The 19,558-nt window shown below is 35.3% G+C and overlaps 1 protein-coding gene across 2 annotated transcripts in view; it reads left to right on the plus strand.

Annotated features, from left to right (window-relative positions):
* The window catches only part of Actr2 (actin related protein 2), a 39,717-nt gene that overhangs the window by 6,615 nt on the left and 13,544 nt on the right, over positions 1 to 19,558 (plus strand). The window contains exons 2-7 of one of the 2 annotated variants that reach the window (XM_047522970.1): positions 2,458 to 2,568; positions 4,592 to 4,606; positions 9,284 to 9,499; positions 12,441 to 12,513; positions 16,223 to 16,359; positions 17,872 to 18,021. In XM_047522970.1, the coding sequence (XP_047378926.1) occupies positions 2,458 to 2,568; positions 4,592 to 4,606; positions 9,284 to 9,499; positions 12,441 to 12,513; positions 16,223 to 16,359; positions 17,872 to 18,021 (702 nt within the window). The remainder of the gene's footprint in view (positions 1 to 2,457; positions 2,569 to 4,591; positions 4,607 to 9,283; positions 9,500 to 12,440; positions 12,514 to 16,222; positions 16,360 to 17,871; positions 18,022 to 19,558) is intronic. The other variant, XM_047522971.1, reaches the window with a different exon arrangement.

Raw genomic sequence — 19,558 nt, forward strand, 5'->3', positions numbered from 1 at the left:
GGACAGGAGTTAAGGTGATATTGGGAATATGAAACTTCCTAATTTCAGACAGATTTTTTCATAAAATTTCAATCTGTTTGAATCATAATTTTAACATTTAAAAGACAAATAAAATTGTAATGGCAGAATGTTCCAGGCTATTTATAATTAAATGTGGTTCATCATCATTTTCAACAGGTTGCTGTAGAGACATTTGAAGATTTTTTAATTTTGGAGGGCTAGTCAAAAGTTGTGTGTTCAAGATGTTTCCAAATTTTACCCTATCAAGCAAAACAATTCCTGTACATAGTTGCTTCCTGTCACTGTGTACATTAATATTATCTTCCCACCTTTGTATTATTACTGTTGTGTATCATATCCAGATACTGTCTTTTCATCCTAATTGAAAAGTATATGGTGCTTGGTGCTGAATTACAATAGATTCTTTCTGAATGTTATATATATATATAGCCATCGCTGGGTATCCACAGGTAATTAGTTTCGGGGAATAGACACACCCACACTCTTCCTCTTCCTCTCACTCTTCCTCTCCCCATCCTTTTTCCGCCTCCCTTTCTCCTTCCTTCCCTCTCTCCCCTGCATGCTAAGGACCCTTACATAAAATGGCTTGATATTTGCATAGGACTTCCAAATATCCTGTATACTTTAAATCACTTCTAGACTAATACATTATAAATGTTATGTAAATACTTGTTATACTGAATTGTTTAGGGAATAATGACAAGAAAAAGTGTCATTTTCAGTACAGATATAATTCGTGTGTGTGTGTGTGTTTTATTTTTTTGTACCAAGGATTGAACCCAGGGATATGCTACTTCTGAGTCACATCCCCAATCCTTTTTATTTTTATTTTGAGACAGGGTCTTGCTAGATTGTTTAGGGCCTTGCTCAGTTGCTGAGGGTGGTCTCAAACTTAAGATCCTCCTGCCTCAGCCTCCTGAGTTGCTGCCATTACAGGTATATACTACCTTGCTTGGCTACATTTCCCCTCTCCCCGCCCCCCATACCAGGGGTTGAACCCAGGGGTACTTAACCACTGAACCACATCTTCAGTTCTTTTAATTTTTTATTTTGAGACAGTCTCACTAAGTTGCTTAGGGTCTTGCTGAATTGCTGAGGCTGCCTTTGAACTTCGGATTCTCCTACCTCAGACACCTGAGCCACTGGGATTATAGGTGTGTGCCGCCATGCCTAGCTATATTTCCTTTCTTAAGATAGCTTCCTTCTCCCACCCTGAAGTTTTGTTTTATTTTCTCTTTCTGTTTTTGTGGTACTGGAAGTTGAAGCCAGGGGCACTCTGCCACAGAGCTATATTCCCAGCCCTTTTTATTTTGAGACAGTCTCATTAGGTTTCCCAGCCTGGCCTTCAATTTGGAATCTTCCTGCCTCAGCCTCTCTGAGTAGCTGGGATTCCAGGTATGCACTGTCACACCCTGTAATTTTTTTTCAAGTATAGTGCTCTTATTTTAAATACCTTTATCTTATCTATTATTTATTTTTTTTAATGTGGTGCTGAGAATTGAACCCTGAGCCTCACATGTGCTAAGCAAGCACTGTAACACTGAGCTAGAAGCCCAGCCCCACACTGTATAATTTTTAATTGTCTTTTTTTTTACAGTGTCTGCTCTTGAAAAATATATTATCAGTATTAAAAATCCTTGGTTCTGGGCTGGGGAGATAGCTCAGCTGGTAGAGTGCTTGCTTCGCAAGCATAAGGCCCTGAGTTCGATCCCCAGTACCAAAAAAAAAGTGTTGACAAAAATCCTTGGTTCTAAGTTTTGCTGTAATTGTTAAATCTCCTGAAATATCAGTTTCTTGTATATAAAATAGAAACATTAGAATTAGTGATGTGCCCATGGAGAAGGACACTATATGAATGTGAGCCTATAGTGCTTTTTTTGCATATGCGTGGTGCTGGAGATTAAACTCAGGGCTTTGCATATGTTAGGTAGGCAAGTACTCTACCACACCCCAGCCTGAAATTATGTTACATGACATTACTAAATATATTTACCTAAGTGTAAAAATATAAATAGCCAAAAATGCCTAATAGATGTTTATTTTCACCTGATACTAGTCCAGATGCCATTTGGTTTTCTTATTTTAGAGATGATTTGTTCATACCTCGATATTACTTGAATGATCACTGTGTGCCAGGGCCTCTTTAAACATCAGGTTCCAGCATGAAATGTTCTTAGCTCCCTGCTCTTGTGGGGCTTTCCCCTTAGTGGGAGCTTTTAAACACTGATTAAGCAATTAATTGGTAAATAAGCATGAATTTGGGAAGTATTGCCATGCAGGACATGAAAGGAGATGCTGCTGGAAATAGAATGGGTGATCTGAAAGCACTGAAAGTTTAAAATAATGTGTAAATACAAAAGGTGTTTTTTGGGTAATGTTTTTAGATGAATATAGTAAATACCTTGACCCTAACCTGCTTTTACTATTTCCTTCCAGTTTGTGAAGTGTGGATATGCAGGCTCTAACTTTCCAGAACACATCTTCCCAGCTTTGGTTGGAAGACCTATTATCAGATCAACCACCAAAGTGGGAAACATTGAAATCAAGGTAATGTTTTATTTATTGTTAAAATGACATCAAGACCTGTGAGGCGTTTTTTGAGTTAAGTTGTTTTAAAATATGATGCTATGAAAAGCAAAGGTTGAGGGAAGAATTCCTCATATTTTTTATTTATATTAATACCTGAACAAAAGCACAAAAGCTGATGTTATTTTTTTTATGGCTTGATGCCATTAGTTTGTAGAGTATGATACTTAAGTTTTCACATTGATACAAAATAATACTGGTGACTTAAAGTCATTACATAATTTAATTTTTAAAAGGAATCAGCCTGGTAATTTTATGTCTTTCAATTTTATATATTTGTCATTATATCTTAGTGTCTCTTTGGGACTTATTCTTTTTCCCCTCATGTTTTCCTGGTCATATCCCCATACTTTTTTTTATATAGTTAGGAAAACACAAAATGTAAATCTCATTGGTTCCTCTTTTCACTAATAAAACAACTTATTTCCCTAATGTGCTGGAGGAAGCTGTGCAAATCATTTGGCCTTGCAGTATTTATAGCACCATAAGGAGAGGAAGCACAGTTGTCATTGCCTACTCGCTATACTAACCACTAGAGAGAGACTCCACATGAAGGATGAGAGATTTTTCTCTCAGAGGATTAAAAATCAAGTAGGAGTTACATTATCTTAGAAGAAAGAAAGAACTAGAACAGAACTAGAAAGGTCACCAGGCGAATTTAAATTCTGCAGGTGGCCTAGGGATTAAATTATACAGAATGCAGTAGAATTGAAGGGTTCTTTTAGTGAATCCTTTGTGAACACACTAGTATTGTTGATCCTTTTGGGACAGCCTAGCAAGACTCAGTGAACAGTTAGGTCATGAGTCTTTTGAAATATGAGGGTGAACCTCTTGGGACATTTGTGCAAAATATCTAGGGAGGCGATAATAGGCGGTAGAGATTTGCTACTTGGTAGGTCTCTGCTGTTGAGACTAGAGAATTGAGTTATACAATGAATAAAAATACAAACTGAACCTTAGGTCCTGTGTTAATTTTTTAAAGACAAGGTAGTAAATTCTGATCTCTGTTATGTTACAAAAATTAAAATGGCACAGTCAGTATAAGGCTTTTTGGAAAAGGGTCTTTTCTTGGGGGAAATATGTGGGCTTTCTCATTCTCTTTTTGTGAACCCCTTCCATTCTAGTTGACCTCTATTGTAAATGAACTTCAACTTGAAATTTAGCTAAAAATAGTGGTAAGGACAAACTGCTGTTTCAAAGTAATACTTTTTTTAATTTAGTATCTGTCTTTTTTATATTCTTTATGGACAATAAATTTTTGAGGCATAAAGATACATTGTGTATAACCATTTTTATTCTCCAACTTAGGCATAAATAATTACACATCTCTTCAGGCCCACTTTCTTGCTTTTTAAGGACAAGTGATAGAAATTGAACTTGTCGATATTCTGATAAGACATTTTTGCCAGGGAATTCCCTAGCATTTACTAACATGGTTCTGTGTTCTTTTGGCTTGGTTCTTTTCACTCTGCTCAGTCTTTTTAAACCTTTTAAGTTGAAGTGTTTTTTTCCTAATAAAAAACAAAGAGACCTGTGTCAAATTTAATTTGAATATTAGAGCTTGAACAAAAAACCCCGACTGTCTACCTCTCTCCCTACTCAGCTATACCTTGCTATTGTCATTTATATTCCTTAAAGTTCTTAAATTCAGTAATGAATTAAAGAAACCACTTTTTGGAATTTCTGTGCTTTGTAGATAGACTTATACTTGTGTGTCTTGTTAGCTAAAATGTGATGGTAGACTAAAAAAAAATGGAAATTTAAATCATTTGTTTAGTTAATTTTCATTCAGGAGTAATAACTGTCCTTGTTAATTTGGCCCTAATTATTAACTCCATAAAATATAGTAGTACTGCATCTGACCACAACCTAATTTGTCTCTGTTGCTTGTATGTTTAAAAATTTCAGTGAGGATTTTATTTAGGCCTTTTCTGACTTTACTTCTACCTTCTCTTTCTTCACCTTTCTTGACCTGTTGAAGTAGAATAACAAAAAGATGGTAAGTGAGGTTACACACATGCTGTTTGTTTTCCACTTTTGCTTGGTGGGACAGTAGTTGTTGTTTTGTGTCCCTTTAGTATTGGGGAGGGGGGTAATTCCATATTTTTATTTTAAGTACTTTAATTTTTAACCTTTTTTCATTGCTTCAATTTGGTAGCAACTAATTTAAGTCCTATACTTTCCTGATTGCATACAATGGACCAAACAAGCACTAATTACTAACATAGTTTTGAATTGTTTTCCTTGTTTTTCTGTAGATGAATGTGATAATTAAAATGAATGTGGTATGCATAATGTTAGAAACCAAGGCTTTATATAGGATCAGTGTGATCCAGGAAATTGGGGTGAAGTTGTTACATTTGGATAAATTCATTTTATTTACTGATGTTAAAGTAAACATTACCTATCATACCTTGTGTGTGTATATTTGCATTCAGTGTGGTATCATATATGTACTTAATAAAGTAAGTAAAATTTTGATATGCAAATGAATCATAAGTGGAAAAAGAGAAATAAAAGAATGACTTGTTTCACATATCATCCTTACAGATAAGTAGATTTGACCATATTATTTGAGGATAATAAGGAAAAGGTAAAGCGCCTGTAAGGCTTCCCCACAAACAAAATTCCCCCCACTCCCAAGTAGATACCATTGTATGGTGCCTTTTTCTTTTCACCTAGAAGCTTTCTGGGCCTATCTCAGATATTTGACTCATTATATTTTTCTGTAATAGTCTAAATGCTTCTTTTTTTTGTAGATATTTTTGGGTTTGTTTTTAGTATAATGTTTGTTAGCTACTTTGACAAAGATTAATATCAGGTATTTTTAATACCTGATTATTTTTAATTTTTAATTAATATCAGGTATTTTTAATTATATATTTTAATTAATAGCAGTAACTTTGTGAAAATTCGTTTCAAATAGACAAAAACATTTAAAAGTGAATATTCATCTATTTTTCCTAAATAAAAGTCATGTGCTTATCTTTAAATCCTGAAAAAAATCTTGAAAAGAGTAGAGAATAGGATAGGCTTAATTGAATAATTCTTTTAAGCAGGATTTCTATCTAGGGCTGTAATTGTGGTTTTAAGCTTGTATTTGTTCTGTTTTCTAATCGAAGTGACATTGTTCACAGTGATATTTGACAGATATGTAATCTATGTTATCTGCTTTTGGTAAAGTGTAGATGCCTTTGAAACAATGTCCCAGAAAGTTACTTTGATTTCTTTTTCTTTCAAGTAAAAGGTGATGGTTGTGGAGCAATTGGTAAAATCTGAAGGCTGCTCTGATTGTTTATAACTTTGTTCTGAGATAAGGGCAAGTTACTGAACACATCTTTCCCCACCCCTGCCCCAGTACTGGGGGTTGAATCCAGGGGTGCTTTACCACTGAGCTGTATCTCCAATCCTTTTTTAAAAGCATATTTTATTTTGAGCAAGATCTTGCTAAGTCGCCAAGGCTGTCCTTGAACTTGTGATCCTCCTCATCAGCCAACCAAGTTACTGGGATTATGGGCATGTGCCATCTCACTTAGCACATTTTTGACTTTTAAAAGTTGAAGGGTACTAAGGAAGATTATATGTTCTAGGTTTTTACTTATTTTATTTTATTTTGATAGAAAGAGGGTTTCACTAAATTGCTAGACTGACTTCAAATTCTCCATTTTCCTTCCTCAGACTCCCAAGTAGCTGGCATTATAGGCATGTGCTACCAGCATGGTTTGTTCTAAGATTTTTGTTTTTTGTTTTTCAGTACTAGAGCATGAACCCAAACGCTCTCTCTACCACCTAGCTACATTCCCCCCCCCCTTTTTTTTTTTTTTCAGTGCTGGGGATTGAACCCAGGGCCTGGCACATGCTAGGCAAGCATTCTGCCTCTGGGCTATGTCCCTGACCCTCCCCATCCTTTTTATTTTTTATTTTGAGACGGTGTTTTACTAAGTTGCCCATGCTGGCTTTAACTTAGTATTCACCTGCCTTAGGCTCTGAAGTAGCTGGGATTATAAACTTACGCCCCACACATAGCTTTGAATTTTTACTCAAGAAATTTTGCATTTTTTCAAATAAACTAATACTTCTTTTCTCCCATTTAAAATGTCCTTTATATTTAGAGAGGGCTGAGGACACTCAGTGCCAAATATTTTTTTCACTTAATTCTTTTTTTTTTTTTTTTGCGGCACTGGGGGTCGAACCCAGGGTCTTAGGCAGGCACTCTACCAACTGAGCTTTCTCCCCAGCCCTCATTTAATTCTTTATTGTGTGTGTGGTTGTAGAAGTATATACATGAATAGACTTTTTTTATTATTAGTTTTGAATTACATTTTTTGATGAACCTGTATTTTATTTATTTATATATTACTGATTTGTATGCAGTGCTGAGAATTGAACCCAGTGCCTCACACATGCTGGTCAGGCACTTCACCACTGAGCTACAACTTCAGCCCATGAACAGACTTTTATTTTTAGTTGGCATTAGGTCAGACATATTTAAGCTCCTGTTGTTGCATGGAGTAAAAATTAAGTATTCTGTTGAAATCATATCAGACTTATTCCAAGTGGTTGAAATAATAGTGATTATAAACCAGCTAATATAAAACAACTAATTATCTAATTGATTATATAACACAAGGAAAGTATATTTGTTATAGAGGAAAGTAAGTAACAAAAGTAGGTATTGTTAACAACCAAAAATAATATACGTGCTTGTATGTATAGATTTTTTCCCTAACATTTTATTAAACAGTGTTTGAGAACATGAACAATGTCAAAAGATCTTTTCTTTTTTTTTTTTTTTTTAACTGGGAATTGAATCTAGGGACATTTTACCACTGACCTACATTCCTGGCCTTTTTAATTTTTTTTCCTTTTTTTTTTTTGAGATGAGGTCTTGCTAGTGCTGAGGGCCTTACTAAATTGCTGAGGCTGGCCTCAAACTTGTGATTCTCCTGCCTGAACCTCCTGAGTCCCTGAGATGACAGGACTGTACCACCACACCTGGCTGCAGTGTCAAAAAGAATTTTACAGTGAAACTCATATACCTGTCACCTGAATTCTGATCTTAATGTATATTTACTGATTTATCACATGTCTATCCATAAGTATACTTTTCCCCTAAATGCTTCAACATATGCCATTGGTTAGAGTTCACAAACACAGAATTTTTAGTTTTGCATTTTCTTCCCCTGAAGATTCTAGTTAGTAGTTAAGAAATTTGAATATTAAGTTGCAGGAAAATTAACTTTATAAGAAATTGGTTGCAGCATAAAGTTTGAATGAGCATCCATAGTATGCTTTCACTTTGTTTCCCTTTTGGTGTTGCATTAATGGATCTTTCAGAAATCAGTTTCTTTTTTTCTTTTTTCTTTTTTTTTTGTGTGTGGTGCTGGGAATTGAACCCAGGACCTTGCGTGAGCAAGGCAGGCAGGCACTCTTACCAACTGAGATATATCCCCAGCCCCTAGTTTATTTTTTAATAGGTTCTTTACCTTGGTTTTACATCTAATATTTTTAATTGTAATACTCATATTTTTCAAAGCTCTTTTTTTTTTTTTTAAACTTTTTTATATGCAGTACTGAGAATCAAACCCAGTGCCTCACATGTTAGGCAAACACTGTACTACTGAGCCACAACCCCAGCCCTCAAAGCTCTATTTTAAATCATCTCATGTTAACTTTTCTGCTGCTTTTCTTCTTTTCCCCGTATTCTGAACTTGTATTAAATGATTAGTAACTTTCTGATATTGCTTTTCTAAATTGAATTCAACAGCATATATAAAAATTAATATTAACATCTCACATACCTAAATAAGTTAAAATTAGTTTTGATTCTAGGACATTGTTAGCCTTATTATACAAAGTTAGATTTTTCAAATGTGGGTCATCTTAAATATGCATTCATTGGAGACAAGAGTTGTGAGTATTATGCTTCCTCTGTGATAGCATAGATTTCTAGTATACTTTAAGATTGAAAATGTTGCCCTTGAGATCATTTTTAAAAATGAGTTGTTTCCTTATGTGTTTAAGTTTTCATATTGCTACAAATTTTACATTCATCTTGATAAGGTATATGTAGGAACTTAATTTAAATTTTAATTCAGACATCTGGAGAGAAGTTTGTGAAATTTACAAGTTAATTGGTACATATATGCATTACTGTAGAGCAATAATCATTTTATTTTTGCTTCTTTCAAAATTATGTTTTGTAGTACTTAACATTTATCATTTTGATATTTAGTACAAAAAAATTCGCTGCATGCATTGAGCATTTTTCTATAAGTTTTTTTTTCCCTGATGTGCTATTTCACATATCACAGGACTTATTTTTTGAACATTTGAGCAAAAGAAACAGATGAAACCTCATACAAAACCCTCCAAAATATGAAAATATGGGGTTTATTTGTGCTAATGTTCTTCTTTTGGAAACATATATATTAAAGGTAAGGTCAATTTATTGATTTAACCCATGTAGTACATTAAAGTTTATTATCCATGATTAAACTTTGCAAGACATTGTTTTTAAAGATTTAACTTGTGGAATAAAAACTATCTGCAAGTGCCAAAAAGACTAAAATTAATTATTCCCAAGTTTTCTGAAATATCTTGGGAATATAATTTTTTGAAGTTGCTATATATAAAAATTTGACTGGTTTAAAACTTTGATATTATAATTTTCTAGGATCTTATGGTTGGTGATGAGGCAAGTGAATTACGATCAATGTTAGAAGTTAACTATCCTATGGAAAATGGCATTGTACGAAATTGGGATGACATGAAACATCTGTGGGATTATACCTTTGGACCAGAGAAACTTAACATAGATACCAGAAATTGCAAAATCTTACTCACAGAACCTCCTATGAATCCAACCAAAAACAGAGAGAAGATTGTAGAGGTAAGTTTTTAGATGGGATTTGCATATGTGTGTCTTTGTGATTTTATGTTAAATCAAATTTTTTTTCTTACTGTAGTTCCTATTGATAAAGGGAATAAAAATATCCTTATTTTGTATTTTCTACAGTTTGAGCATTCCTAATCTGAAGTCTAAAACTTAAAAAAAAAAAAAAAAAAATTTTTTTTTAGTTGTCAGTGGCCCTTTGTTTATTTTTTAATTTATTTTTATGTGATGCTGACAATTGAACCCAGGGCCTCACACTTGCTAGGCATGTGCTCCACCACTGAGCCACAGCCCCAGCAAATCTAAAACATTTTGAGCATGGCATGATCCTTAAGAAGTTTTGAATTATGCAGCATTTTAGACTTTGGATTTTTGCATTAGGATGCTCAACTGGTAAAGTCCATGAATATTCCAAAATCTGAAACACTCTGGTCCCAAGCATTTCAGATAAGGGATACTTAACCTGTATATGCTAGTCTTTATTACTCTAAGTGGGATTAATAAACAAAATCCTGATGATGTGAAGTTTATATTTTAGCAGGGGAAAACAGCCCAAAATTTTTTTCTTTTTTTCTTTTGGTTAGGAGGTAATTGATGCTGAAGGAAAAAATACATAGTTAGTTAAGTAGAGTGGGCAGTTGCAATTGTAGATAGGTTGTGGTAGTAGGTCCACGTGAAAGTGATGTTTAAACAAAGACTGGATAAAGGAGTTGGCCAGGATATATGGGGAAAGAGCCTTCTAGGCAACAAGGAGTAGCCACTGTAAAGGTCTTAAAGTTGGAACATTTTGGCATATTAGAGGATCAGCCAGGGAGCTAGTATGATTGGAGAGTATGGTTGATGGAAGAACAGAAAGAGATAACATTGAATAAGTAACATTATTGCCTTGTTGACTGAAATAGGGAATTAGACTTTTACTCTGAGTGAAATGAGGGACAATTACAGGAAAGAAGTGTTAAGATTCAGATTTCTTTGGCTGTTGTGTTATGAGTATACCATAGGGAGGCAAAGGTGGAAGAGAGACTAGTTTGGAGACTTTTTCAATTATTAAAGCAAAAGATACTGGTGGTTAGGATCAGGGAAAGTAGTAGAAGTGAGAAGTGATCAAATTCTGTAAGGGCAAAGGTAAGGGCAAAGAATTTTCTGGAGCTTAAGATGTGGGTAGTCAAGAAGGTGTTGACTTGAGTAACTGGAGGACATAGTTACCATCAGCTAAGTTGGGTGGGAAAAACAAAAGTAGAACAGGATTTAAGGCAAATGATCAGGAGTTCAGTTTTGATATGTTAAATTTGAGGCTTTCATTAGACATCAAAGCAAAAATGTCAAAGATATAGCTGTAGGTAGAAGATCAAATACAGGAGAAAAGTCTGGGACGTGAGATATAAACCTGAGAGTCTTCAGGATCATACTCTTCACCAAAGTGAGAGTAGACAGTGGTGAAAAGGCTAAGAACCAGAGAGATAGGAGAATCCAGCCAGAAACTGAAAAGGCTAGTAAGGTAAGCAGAGAGGAAAGAAAGCACGAGAGCTACGAATTTCTAATGATTTAGAAAAGTAATTTTTCAGGTTTCTCTTTCATTTTGTTATATATGATGTAGAAATTTTTTGATAGTTTTCTACATCTTAGTAGCTTGCTAGTTGCTATGCAATGTAAATGAACCATTTTTTGACATAATTTGTTTTACTCTATGAATATGTTTAGATGTTGAAGGAAATTTTTGGAAAAGTTCTAGAGGAAATTCCTGTTAGATGATATTTTATTTTTTTAGACAATATTTTAAAAGTCTGAATGAAAACTTTTTTTTTTTTTGGATGGAGAGGCTCAGTGGTCCTCCTGCTGGCAGCCTCCTGGCTAGCTGGAGACTAGGTGTTCACTAATTTTTGTATTAAATTTTGAACGCCTTTTTTTTTTTTTTTTTTTTTTGGTGGTGCTAGGGATCAAACCCAGGTCCTTGTGCATGCTAGGCAAGTACTGTACCACTGAGCCACATCCTCAGCTCACAAGTACTTGAATAGTCTTACAAATATAAATAAATTTTAACAGATTTTCAAGTTGGTATGTGCATATATATAGCATCACTCTTCCATTTTCTTTCCTGTGGAGGGAGGTTTATTCAAAGGATGATGGAATAGTATACTAGTCAGAATATTTAGTTGTTTAATTGATGAATATATATTTCAGAGTTATAAAATTTAAATTCTATATAATTTTCATTATGATCTATTATAAAATTTCTAAGTATCTAGATATTCATAGTAACAGTTGGCCCTACAAGTCAGGGAGTGCTCACTAGAGATTACCAAAAGAAATGCAGGATGTTCCCACCTAACCTGGGCTGCAGAGAATGAGTGTGACTAGAGAGGGCAGACGGAAACTCCCTCCTATGTAGTTCACGGGGAGGGGAGTTACAGCCTTAGTTCAAGATGGGACTATCGCTCCACAGCTAAGCAGTGTTTTCACCTGCCATCTTGTTAAAGCAGTTCATAAAAGTCTTTACCTTCTCGTTTTATTTCATGGTTGTGTGCATGCGTGTGTGTGTGTGTGTGTGTGTATGTTTTGCAGGAATTAGTTGGACCCAGGGTCCCCTTGCATGCTAGGCAAGCACTCTACTACTAGACTGTATCCCCAGCCCTACTACTTTGTTTTTAATGGCAAGATTTGAAGTTTAGGAAGCTTGCTTTCACACTAATTAGCTATTAACTACAATATACTCAGAAATCTTTGTTTTGTAGCACTTACAAATGCTTGGAGACAGAGCTCTGTGATAGTAGTTTATAGAGGTGGGAGAAACTGATTGGAATGGAAGACTCTTCAAGTCCCTTTTCAGGTCCCGTTGATTCTATTTTGGTGTCAGCTGATCCTATGAGCATGAAGAAAGCATATAAATATGTATTATGCATCTTTGTAAATACAACTTTTTTTCCCCCTGTATTTTCAGGTAATGTTTGAAACTTACCAGTTCTCTGGTGTATATGTAGCCATCCAGGCAGTTCTGACTTTGTATGCTCAAGGTAGGTGTTACTCAACTGTTAGAAAAATTAATTCACCATTAATTTTATGCTGGAGAAATTTGATTCCTCATTAAGTTATAAATCCCAGAAAATCACATTATTTATATACCACACTTCAAAATATTTTCACAATTTCTATTATTTCTCAAGTAAAATATCATATACTTTTATTTGCTTTACTGCACAGGAGGATTTAAGGTAAAAAGAGATCAATTTTTGGTGAAGGGCAGGCAGTGCTAGGGATAAAATCCAAGGCCTTAAGCATGCTGGGGAAGTTCTGTACCCCTGAGCTACATCCCCAACCCAAAAAAAGGATGTTCCCTCTTAAACTATTTTAATTTTTTATGCAGTAGAAAATAAAGTGGAATTTGTCTTCACAGTTGGCTTGAGATTTAAAAATACACACACACACACACACACACACATACACACACACATATACATCTAATAGGTTAGCCTAAAATCACACTTGTCGAGATATATAACAGATTGAATAAAAGGGAAAAGATAGACATTTGGGAGTGCATTCTTTTTTGAGGTGGATTTAATGGAAGAGACTGGCAGACACTGGAACATTGACTTAGTGACCCTAGAAAGGAACGTAGGGGAGAGAACAAATAGATGCAAGTTTTGTATTAAGACTTCTAGTAAGATCACTGGATCCCATTGGACCTTGAAAGTGCCAGGCAGCCTCTGGAACACAGGGAGGTTTATTCATGTGAAAGAGCTTCTGCAACCAGGCACGGAGTGGAGCGGGTGGGTGGGCTAAGGTTTAGGAATATTATTGGCTTTAGGTACCTTTCAAAGGTGTGTTTTTCTTTTCCTATGAGAGCACTTTAACTCTGAGGAAGGCACTGTCAGGCGGTCATCCTGAGTCTTGACAGGTTTTCATATTAATGCTACATTCTCTATAAACATCTCTGTCTTGTGATAAGGATGAGTTGCCTTATCTGTTAAGAGAACACATAGGTGGGAAACAGAAAAGAGCACAAACATGGCAAGTGAGGACTTAAGGGCCCAATCCTTAATGGTTTTTAATCTTTAGTGTTGTCAGATTCATGGCAAGAGTGTTTTGGCCCTAATGATGCACCTGGTCTCTGAAGCTGATAAGGTTGTTTGAAGGGAGTGGGTAAGGCACATACCAAGCTTTTAATAGCTAACAAGTTAGGAATTAAGGTGGAAGAGCAGAGAATAAAACATTATACCATCTTTTAATGACTGTCAGGCCATGAGTTAAGGCCCAGGAGTGCATTTGCCTTTTGTCCCTATGGTGTTCTGTCTCAGACCTACTATGTTCTCTTGGTATTACCATTATCTGTCTTCTTGTCTATTTAGAATCAGATTTTGGCCATGTGGGGAGAGCCCTTTATATTTTGATGGACTTATAAGTTCAACAAGAGATATTGAGAATTTATGGGGCTATCAAATATGTGCCAACAGCCTTTTAGGCATTTGAAGTAAAAGATGCCCTCAAGGAACTTATGGGGAAAACAAAAATTCAGAAATATAATTTTGATTTAGCCTGTCCAAGAAGCTTTCTGAAGAAGGTAATACCTGAGCTAAGTTTCAAGTCTTAATGAGAGTACATATGCCATAGGTATAAGAACTGATGAGGTGTTTTGCTTGGGTTGGTTCTTTTATAATTTTATGGTAATGCATCTGATTTTACTCATCGGTTAGTAAAAAGTTGGAAGAATACACTTTGGGTTTTAAAAATACCTTTGTACTACATATAGAAAATACTTGGGGGCTAAATTTTTAAAGAAGCTTTATTTATTAACTAAATGTAGTGTGTGTGTATCGCACTATTTAGTACAGAGAATGTAGCAGAGAAAAAGACATGGTCTCTGTCCTTAGGGTGATTTTAGTTCAGCTTTGAGAAATTTTTTCTTTGAAGGAGGAGTCAAAAAATCACTTATTATTTTGTAAGGGAGGGAGTGTTTGTCTGTAACCAGGTAATTTTATTTCATTTCTTGAAAATAACTTTTAGGCCAGGCGCAATGGTGCACACCTATAATCCCAGCCACTTAGGAGGTTGAGGCAGGAAGATTGCAAGTTTGAGGCCAGCATTGGCAACCTAGTGAGGTCCTAAGCAACTTTGGGAGACCATGTCTCAAAATGAAAAATAAAAAGGCCTGTGGATGTAGCTCAGTGATTGAATACCGCTGGGTTTAATCCCCAGTACCACAGGAAAAAATAAAGATTATATCAACTTAAAAATGGAAGTAGTGTAATAAGTTTATTAAAAAACAATTAGATGCTGCAGCACATGCAGATTTATACTAATAAGGAGGAAGAAGCCCAGCATGGTGGCACACACCTGTAATCCCAGTGTCTTAGGAGACTGATGCAGGAGGATGACTGACCTCGAACTTGCAATCTTCTTGCTGAGGCAAGTTCAAAGCCAGCCTCAGCAATGGCAGGGCACTAAGCAACTCATTGAGACCCTCTCTCTAAATAAATACAAAATAGGGCTAGGGATGTGGATTTGTGGTTGAGTGCCCTGAGTTCAATCCCTGGTACCTGCCCCCCCCCCCCAAAAAAAAAAAAAAAAGAAAGAAAAAGAAAGAGGGAGAGAGCCTATTCAGGGATAAGCAAATAATTAAAATAATAGTAAAATTATAAATACATATTTAGGTTTAAATTTTTTCTATAATTGAAGTAATGCTTTGGCTAGTCAAATCTTAATTGTTCTCAGATTTCTAGCCATCCAGTATTGGTAGGCATTTCCTAAAATAACACAGTTTTAAATGTATTATGTGTCCAGAAAATAATAAAGAACTACATGATTTCAACAGATTGATGGATCAACTTCTTGTTTTGTGCAATATTCATGATTATCACAGTGATTTTCATAAAAGTTATCCCTGATACTTTAGAAAAGTTTACTTTTAGGAAAGTCAGTGATCCGTACTGTGTTGGAGCCAGGCACAGTCATGCCTATAGTCCCAGCAGCTCAGGAGGCTGTGCAAGTTCAAGGCCAGTCTCAGCATCTTAGTCAGGCCCTAAGCAAGTTAGTGAGACCCTATTTCAAAAATAAAAGGGGCAGGGACTAGAGTTTTGGCTCAGTGGTAAAGTGCTTTCCTGACTTGAATGAGGCCCTGGGCATCACATATAAATAAATAAAATAAAAGATCCATTGACAACTTAAAAAAAATTTTTTTTGAAAAAACAGAGAAATATGAAAAATAAATGAAGGGGGCAGGGATGTGACTCAGTGATAAAGTGCTTCTAGGTTCAGTCCCCAGTACATTAAAAAAAAGTTAAAATTGGAAAGAGAAATAAAGAGTTGTACTGAGCTTTAATAATTTATGTTTTTCAGTCCTAGGTCTGAGGGATTGATTCTTCCCATTTTCTTGGGAAGGGACATGATTATACTAAAAGTCTCACAAGAGAGAAAAAACTTTAATGTCTGTGTATTAGAAACAGCGTGCAGGGGGCTGGGGAGATAGCTCAGTTGGTAGAGTGCTTGCCTTGTAAGCACAAGGCCCTGGGTTTGATCCTCAGCACCGCCCCCCCAAAAAAAAAAAAAAAAAAAAAAAAAAGAAACAGCGTGCAAAATAAGTAAATAATAAAGAAATGCTGTCTTCTCCTAGACCTTTCCTGTTTGGTTAATTTTCTCATTTGACTTCTATACTTTATTTGAAACTTGTCATCTCTGATTTTTCTGACTTGGCTTTTTATTTAAAACCTCCTGGTTCTTGTGCAGGTTTATTGACTGGTGTAGTGGTGGATTCTGGAGATGGTGTAACTCACATTTGCCCAGTGTATGAAGGTTTTTCTCTCCCTCATCTTACCAGGAGATTGGATATTGCTGGGAGGGATATTACCAGATATCTTATCAAGGTAAGTGAAAGGATACTACCATAGAAACTAGTTTTGTATTTTGTTTATTGATTTAACATAAGATTCAATGTATAAGGATTCTAGTAAATCTCCATCAGATATTACCCAGTTTTCCCATTATTCATGTAAAAATACATATAAGATTTCCATACATGATCTCTGGTATACTGATAAAAATACTGCTATTGAGAAATGCTAACTGTGCATTAATATAAGTTGCATTAAGTCTTTACCTTAACGATATTGGGTTCCTTTGACCTCATTTACAGTAATCCTCTTCATGTAGGGAGATTAAGTTAAGGAGAATTTTAATACTCATTCTAGGTCTAAATTCTGAGGTAACCAGCAGAGTTTCTGTGGGTCTTATTTTGAATATAAACACAAAGATTAGGAGGTTTCTTTCCAAAAAGGAACTGGACTTCACAAAGTCCGGTAGTGTTTATGATGCTTATTGTTATTTTCTCTAGGTACTTTGCTTTAAAAATATTTCCTAGCCAGGCATGGTGGCACATGCCTGTAATCCCAGTGACTCAGGAGGCTGAGGCAGGAGGATCATGAGTTCAAACTCAGCCTAGCAACTTAGTGAGGCCCTAAGCAACTCAACAAGGCCTTATATCCAATAAAATATAAAAAAGGGCTGGGGACGTGGCTTAGTGGTTAAGCCCCCCTGGGTTCAATCCCTGGTACCAAAAAACAAACAAAAAAATTTTCCTATCACCTAAGAAATAAAGAGCTAGGTTCACTGGCACGTTCGTAGGTACATTTGTACCTGCTTGGGCTGAGGCAGGAGGAACACTTGCCCTTAGGAGTTCAAGGCCAGCCTGAGCAACATAGCCAGATCCCGTCTCTAAAAAGCAGAGTGAGGGAGGAAGTATACAAATTATCTATATTTTATTTTCAAGTATCCCAACAATTTTTATTTACTTGTTTAACAAATTCTGTTGCCCTGCCAGTAGCACCAGCCATGGTACTGAAAGTTAGAGATAAAACTTTCTAAGACCTAGGGGTATTTTTATAAAGATGGCATTGATAGAATGAGCAAATTGCAGGCCACAGTAGTCTACTACTAACATAATATTTATTCGTTAATGTAGTTTTGTCTTGTTTTGGTTTGTTTTTTTTTGTGGTGCGGGGATTGAACCCAGGGCCCTTTGCTTGTGAGGCAAGCACTCTACCAACTGAGCTATATCCCCAGCCCATTTAATGTAGTTTTGATTGTTCATCAGCACTAAACATTAGTACACAGACAGTACTCTTTTTTAAAACTTTTTTTTTCTACTTTACCAAATTATTATTCATGAACTGTTAATTTTTTTACTCTGTGTGAAACTGAAACATAAATTCTCTTAAGGCAGATAAAATTCCCACTTCTGAAATATTCAGTAGGAGCCAAGGATGTACACTGCCATTGTATTTGCTATTGATGTGGCATTTTTTGAACACTAAAACCTTCTGCAGAGTAGAACTCATTTAGGTCTGTTATGAACTTTCTGCTTTTTTTTTTTGTACCAGCTGCTTCTGTTGAGAGGATACGCCTTCAACCATTCTGCTGATTTTGAAACAGTTCGCATGATTAAAGAAAAACTGTGTTATGTGGGATACAATATTGAGCAGGAGCAGAAACTGGCCTTAGAAACTACAGTATTAGTTGAATCTTATACAGTAAGTATATCCAGTATATAATATAGATGTGGTTTAAATTGAACAGGTGTGGGTTATTTGGTAACAGTTTAAGGGGTTTTCTTCATCAGTTTTTTAGCTTGTTTTGTTTTTGCAATGCTGGGGTTCGAACTAGGGTTTTGTGCATGCTAGACAAGCACTGTACCCCTTGTTATATCCCCAGCCTAAAATAGTTATTTTTGACAGTAATCATAAACATTTATAATTTTTTTGTTATGATACCAATCCAAATACACAATAAAATCCACCTTATGACTTAAAAATCTCCAGATTTACCCTGGAGATTCTTTCCTGAAGCCTTCTCTGACAATTTCTGTAGGTTTCTAACTTACCATTTACCTGGATTGTTTGGAAAGAAGGTGGCACAAGGCAAAATGATGAGAGAACTAAAAATGTAAATTTTCCCTTTTTTTCCAAACAATTTGAGATAGGTTGCAAAAATATATACAAGTGTAAAAACAGTAAACTGATGGATAAATAAAAAGAGACAAGTGTGGACCAGATACAAGTGAGGGTAAGAGTGATTTCTTTGCACATATCTGTAAACAGTTTCAACAGTCACTGTTTTAAGAAATATGTTTTGTGCTTCATTGTCATATTTGAATATAAAATTATAATTAGAAAATTATACATATACATTATAAATTGTAAACTTATTTTTTACTTATTAATAAGTATATTGTTGAAAATAATGAATGTAAAGCAGATTCTGATATCACATAGAAATGCATCTAATGCCAGCATACATGAGCATGCTTATTGCTTTGGTCAATCCAGTAAGTTGTTAGTTGTGGTATAAGAGTTTCTACTTCATGTTTCTGATTTAATTAAATATAAATATAAACACGATGTGACTAAGAGTTTTCTGCACAGGTCGTTATGATATGGGATCTATTATTTAAATCTTACTGGTTTAAGCTAAAATTATATTTGTCAGTTTTTTAAAAAATCTATATCCTGATAGAATATAACAAAACAGCCTATAAAGAGTAGTCTAGATCAATGTTCACTTTTTTGATGATGAATGTTTTTTGATTAAATTATTTGACAGAAGTAGTACACATAAAGTATTGAGATAGCAAAATAAATAATATCCAAGCTGGGCATGGTGTTGCGTGCCTGTGATCCCACCTTTTTAGGAGGCTAAGGCAAGAGGTTCACAAGTTTGAGGCCAGCCTAGGCAGTTTGGTGAGACTTTGTCTCAAAATAAAAAATGTAAAAAGGGTTGGGTATATAACTTAGTGGTAGAGTGCCCCTGGATTCAATCACTAGTACCTCCCCAACAACACAAAATAATAATAGTTATTATTATTATTAATAGTTTCACAGAGTAGTTATTAGGTGAAAGAAAATTACTAAAAATGTTTATTGTGAGCCAGGCATGGTGGCACATGCCTGTAATCCCAGTGACTTGAGGCTCAGGCAGGAGGATCACAAGTTCGAGGCCATCCTTAGGAACTTAGTAAAGCCCTCAGCATCTTAGTGAGACCCTGTCTCAAAATATTTTTTTAAAAAGGGG

This window comes from Sciurus carolinensis, chromosome 13 (genome assembly GCF_902686445.1).
Source record: "Sciurus carolinensis chromosome 13, mSciCar1.2, whole genome shotgun sequence".
NCBI lineage: Eukaryota > Metazoa > Chordata > Mammalia > Rodentia > Sciuridae > Sciurus > Sciurus carolinensis.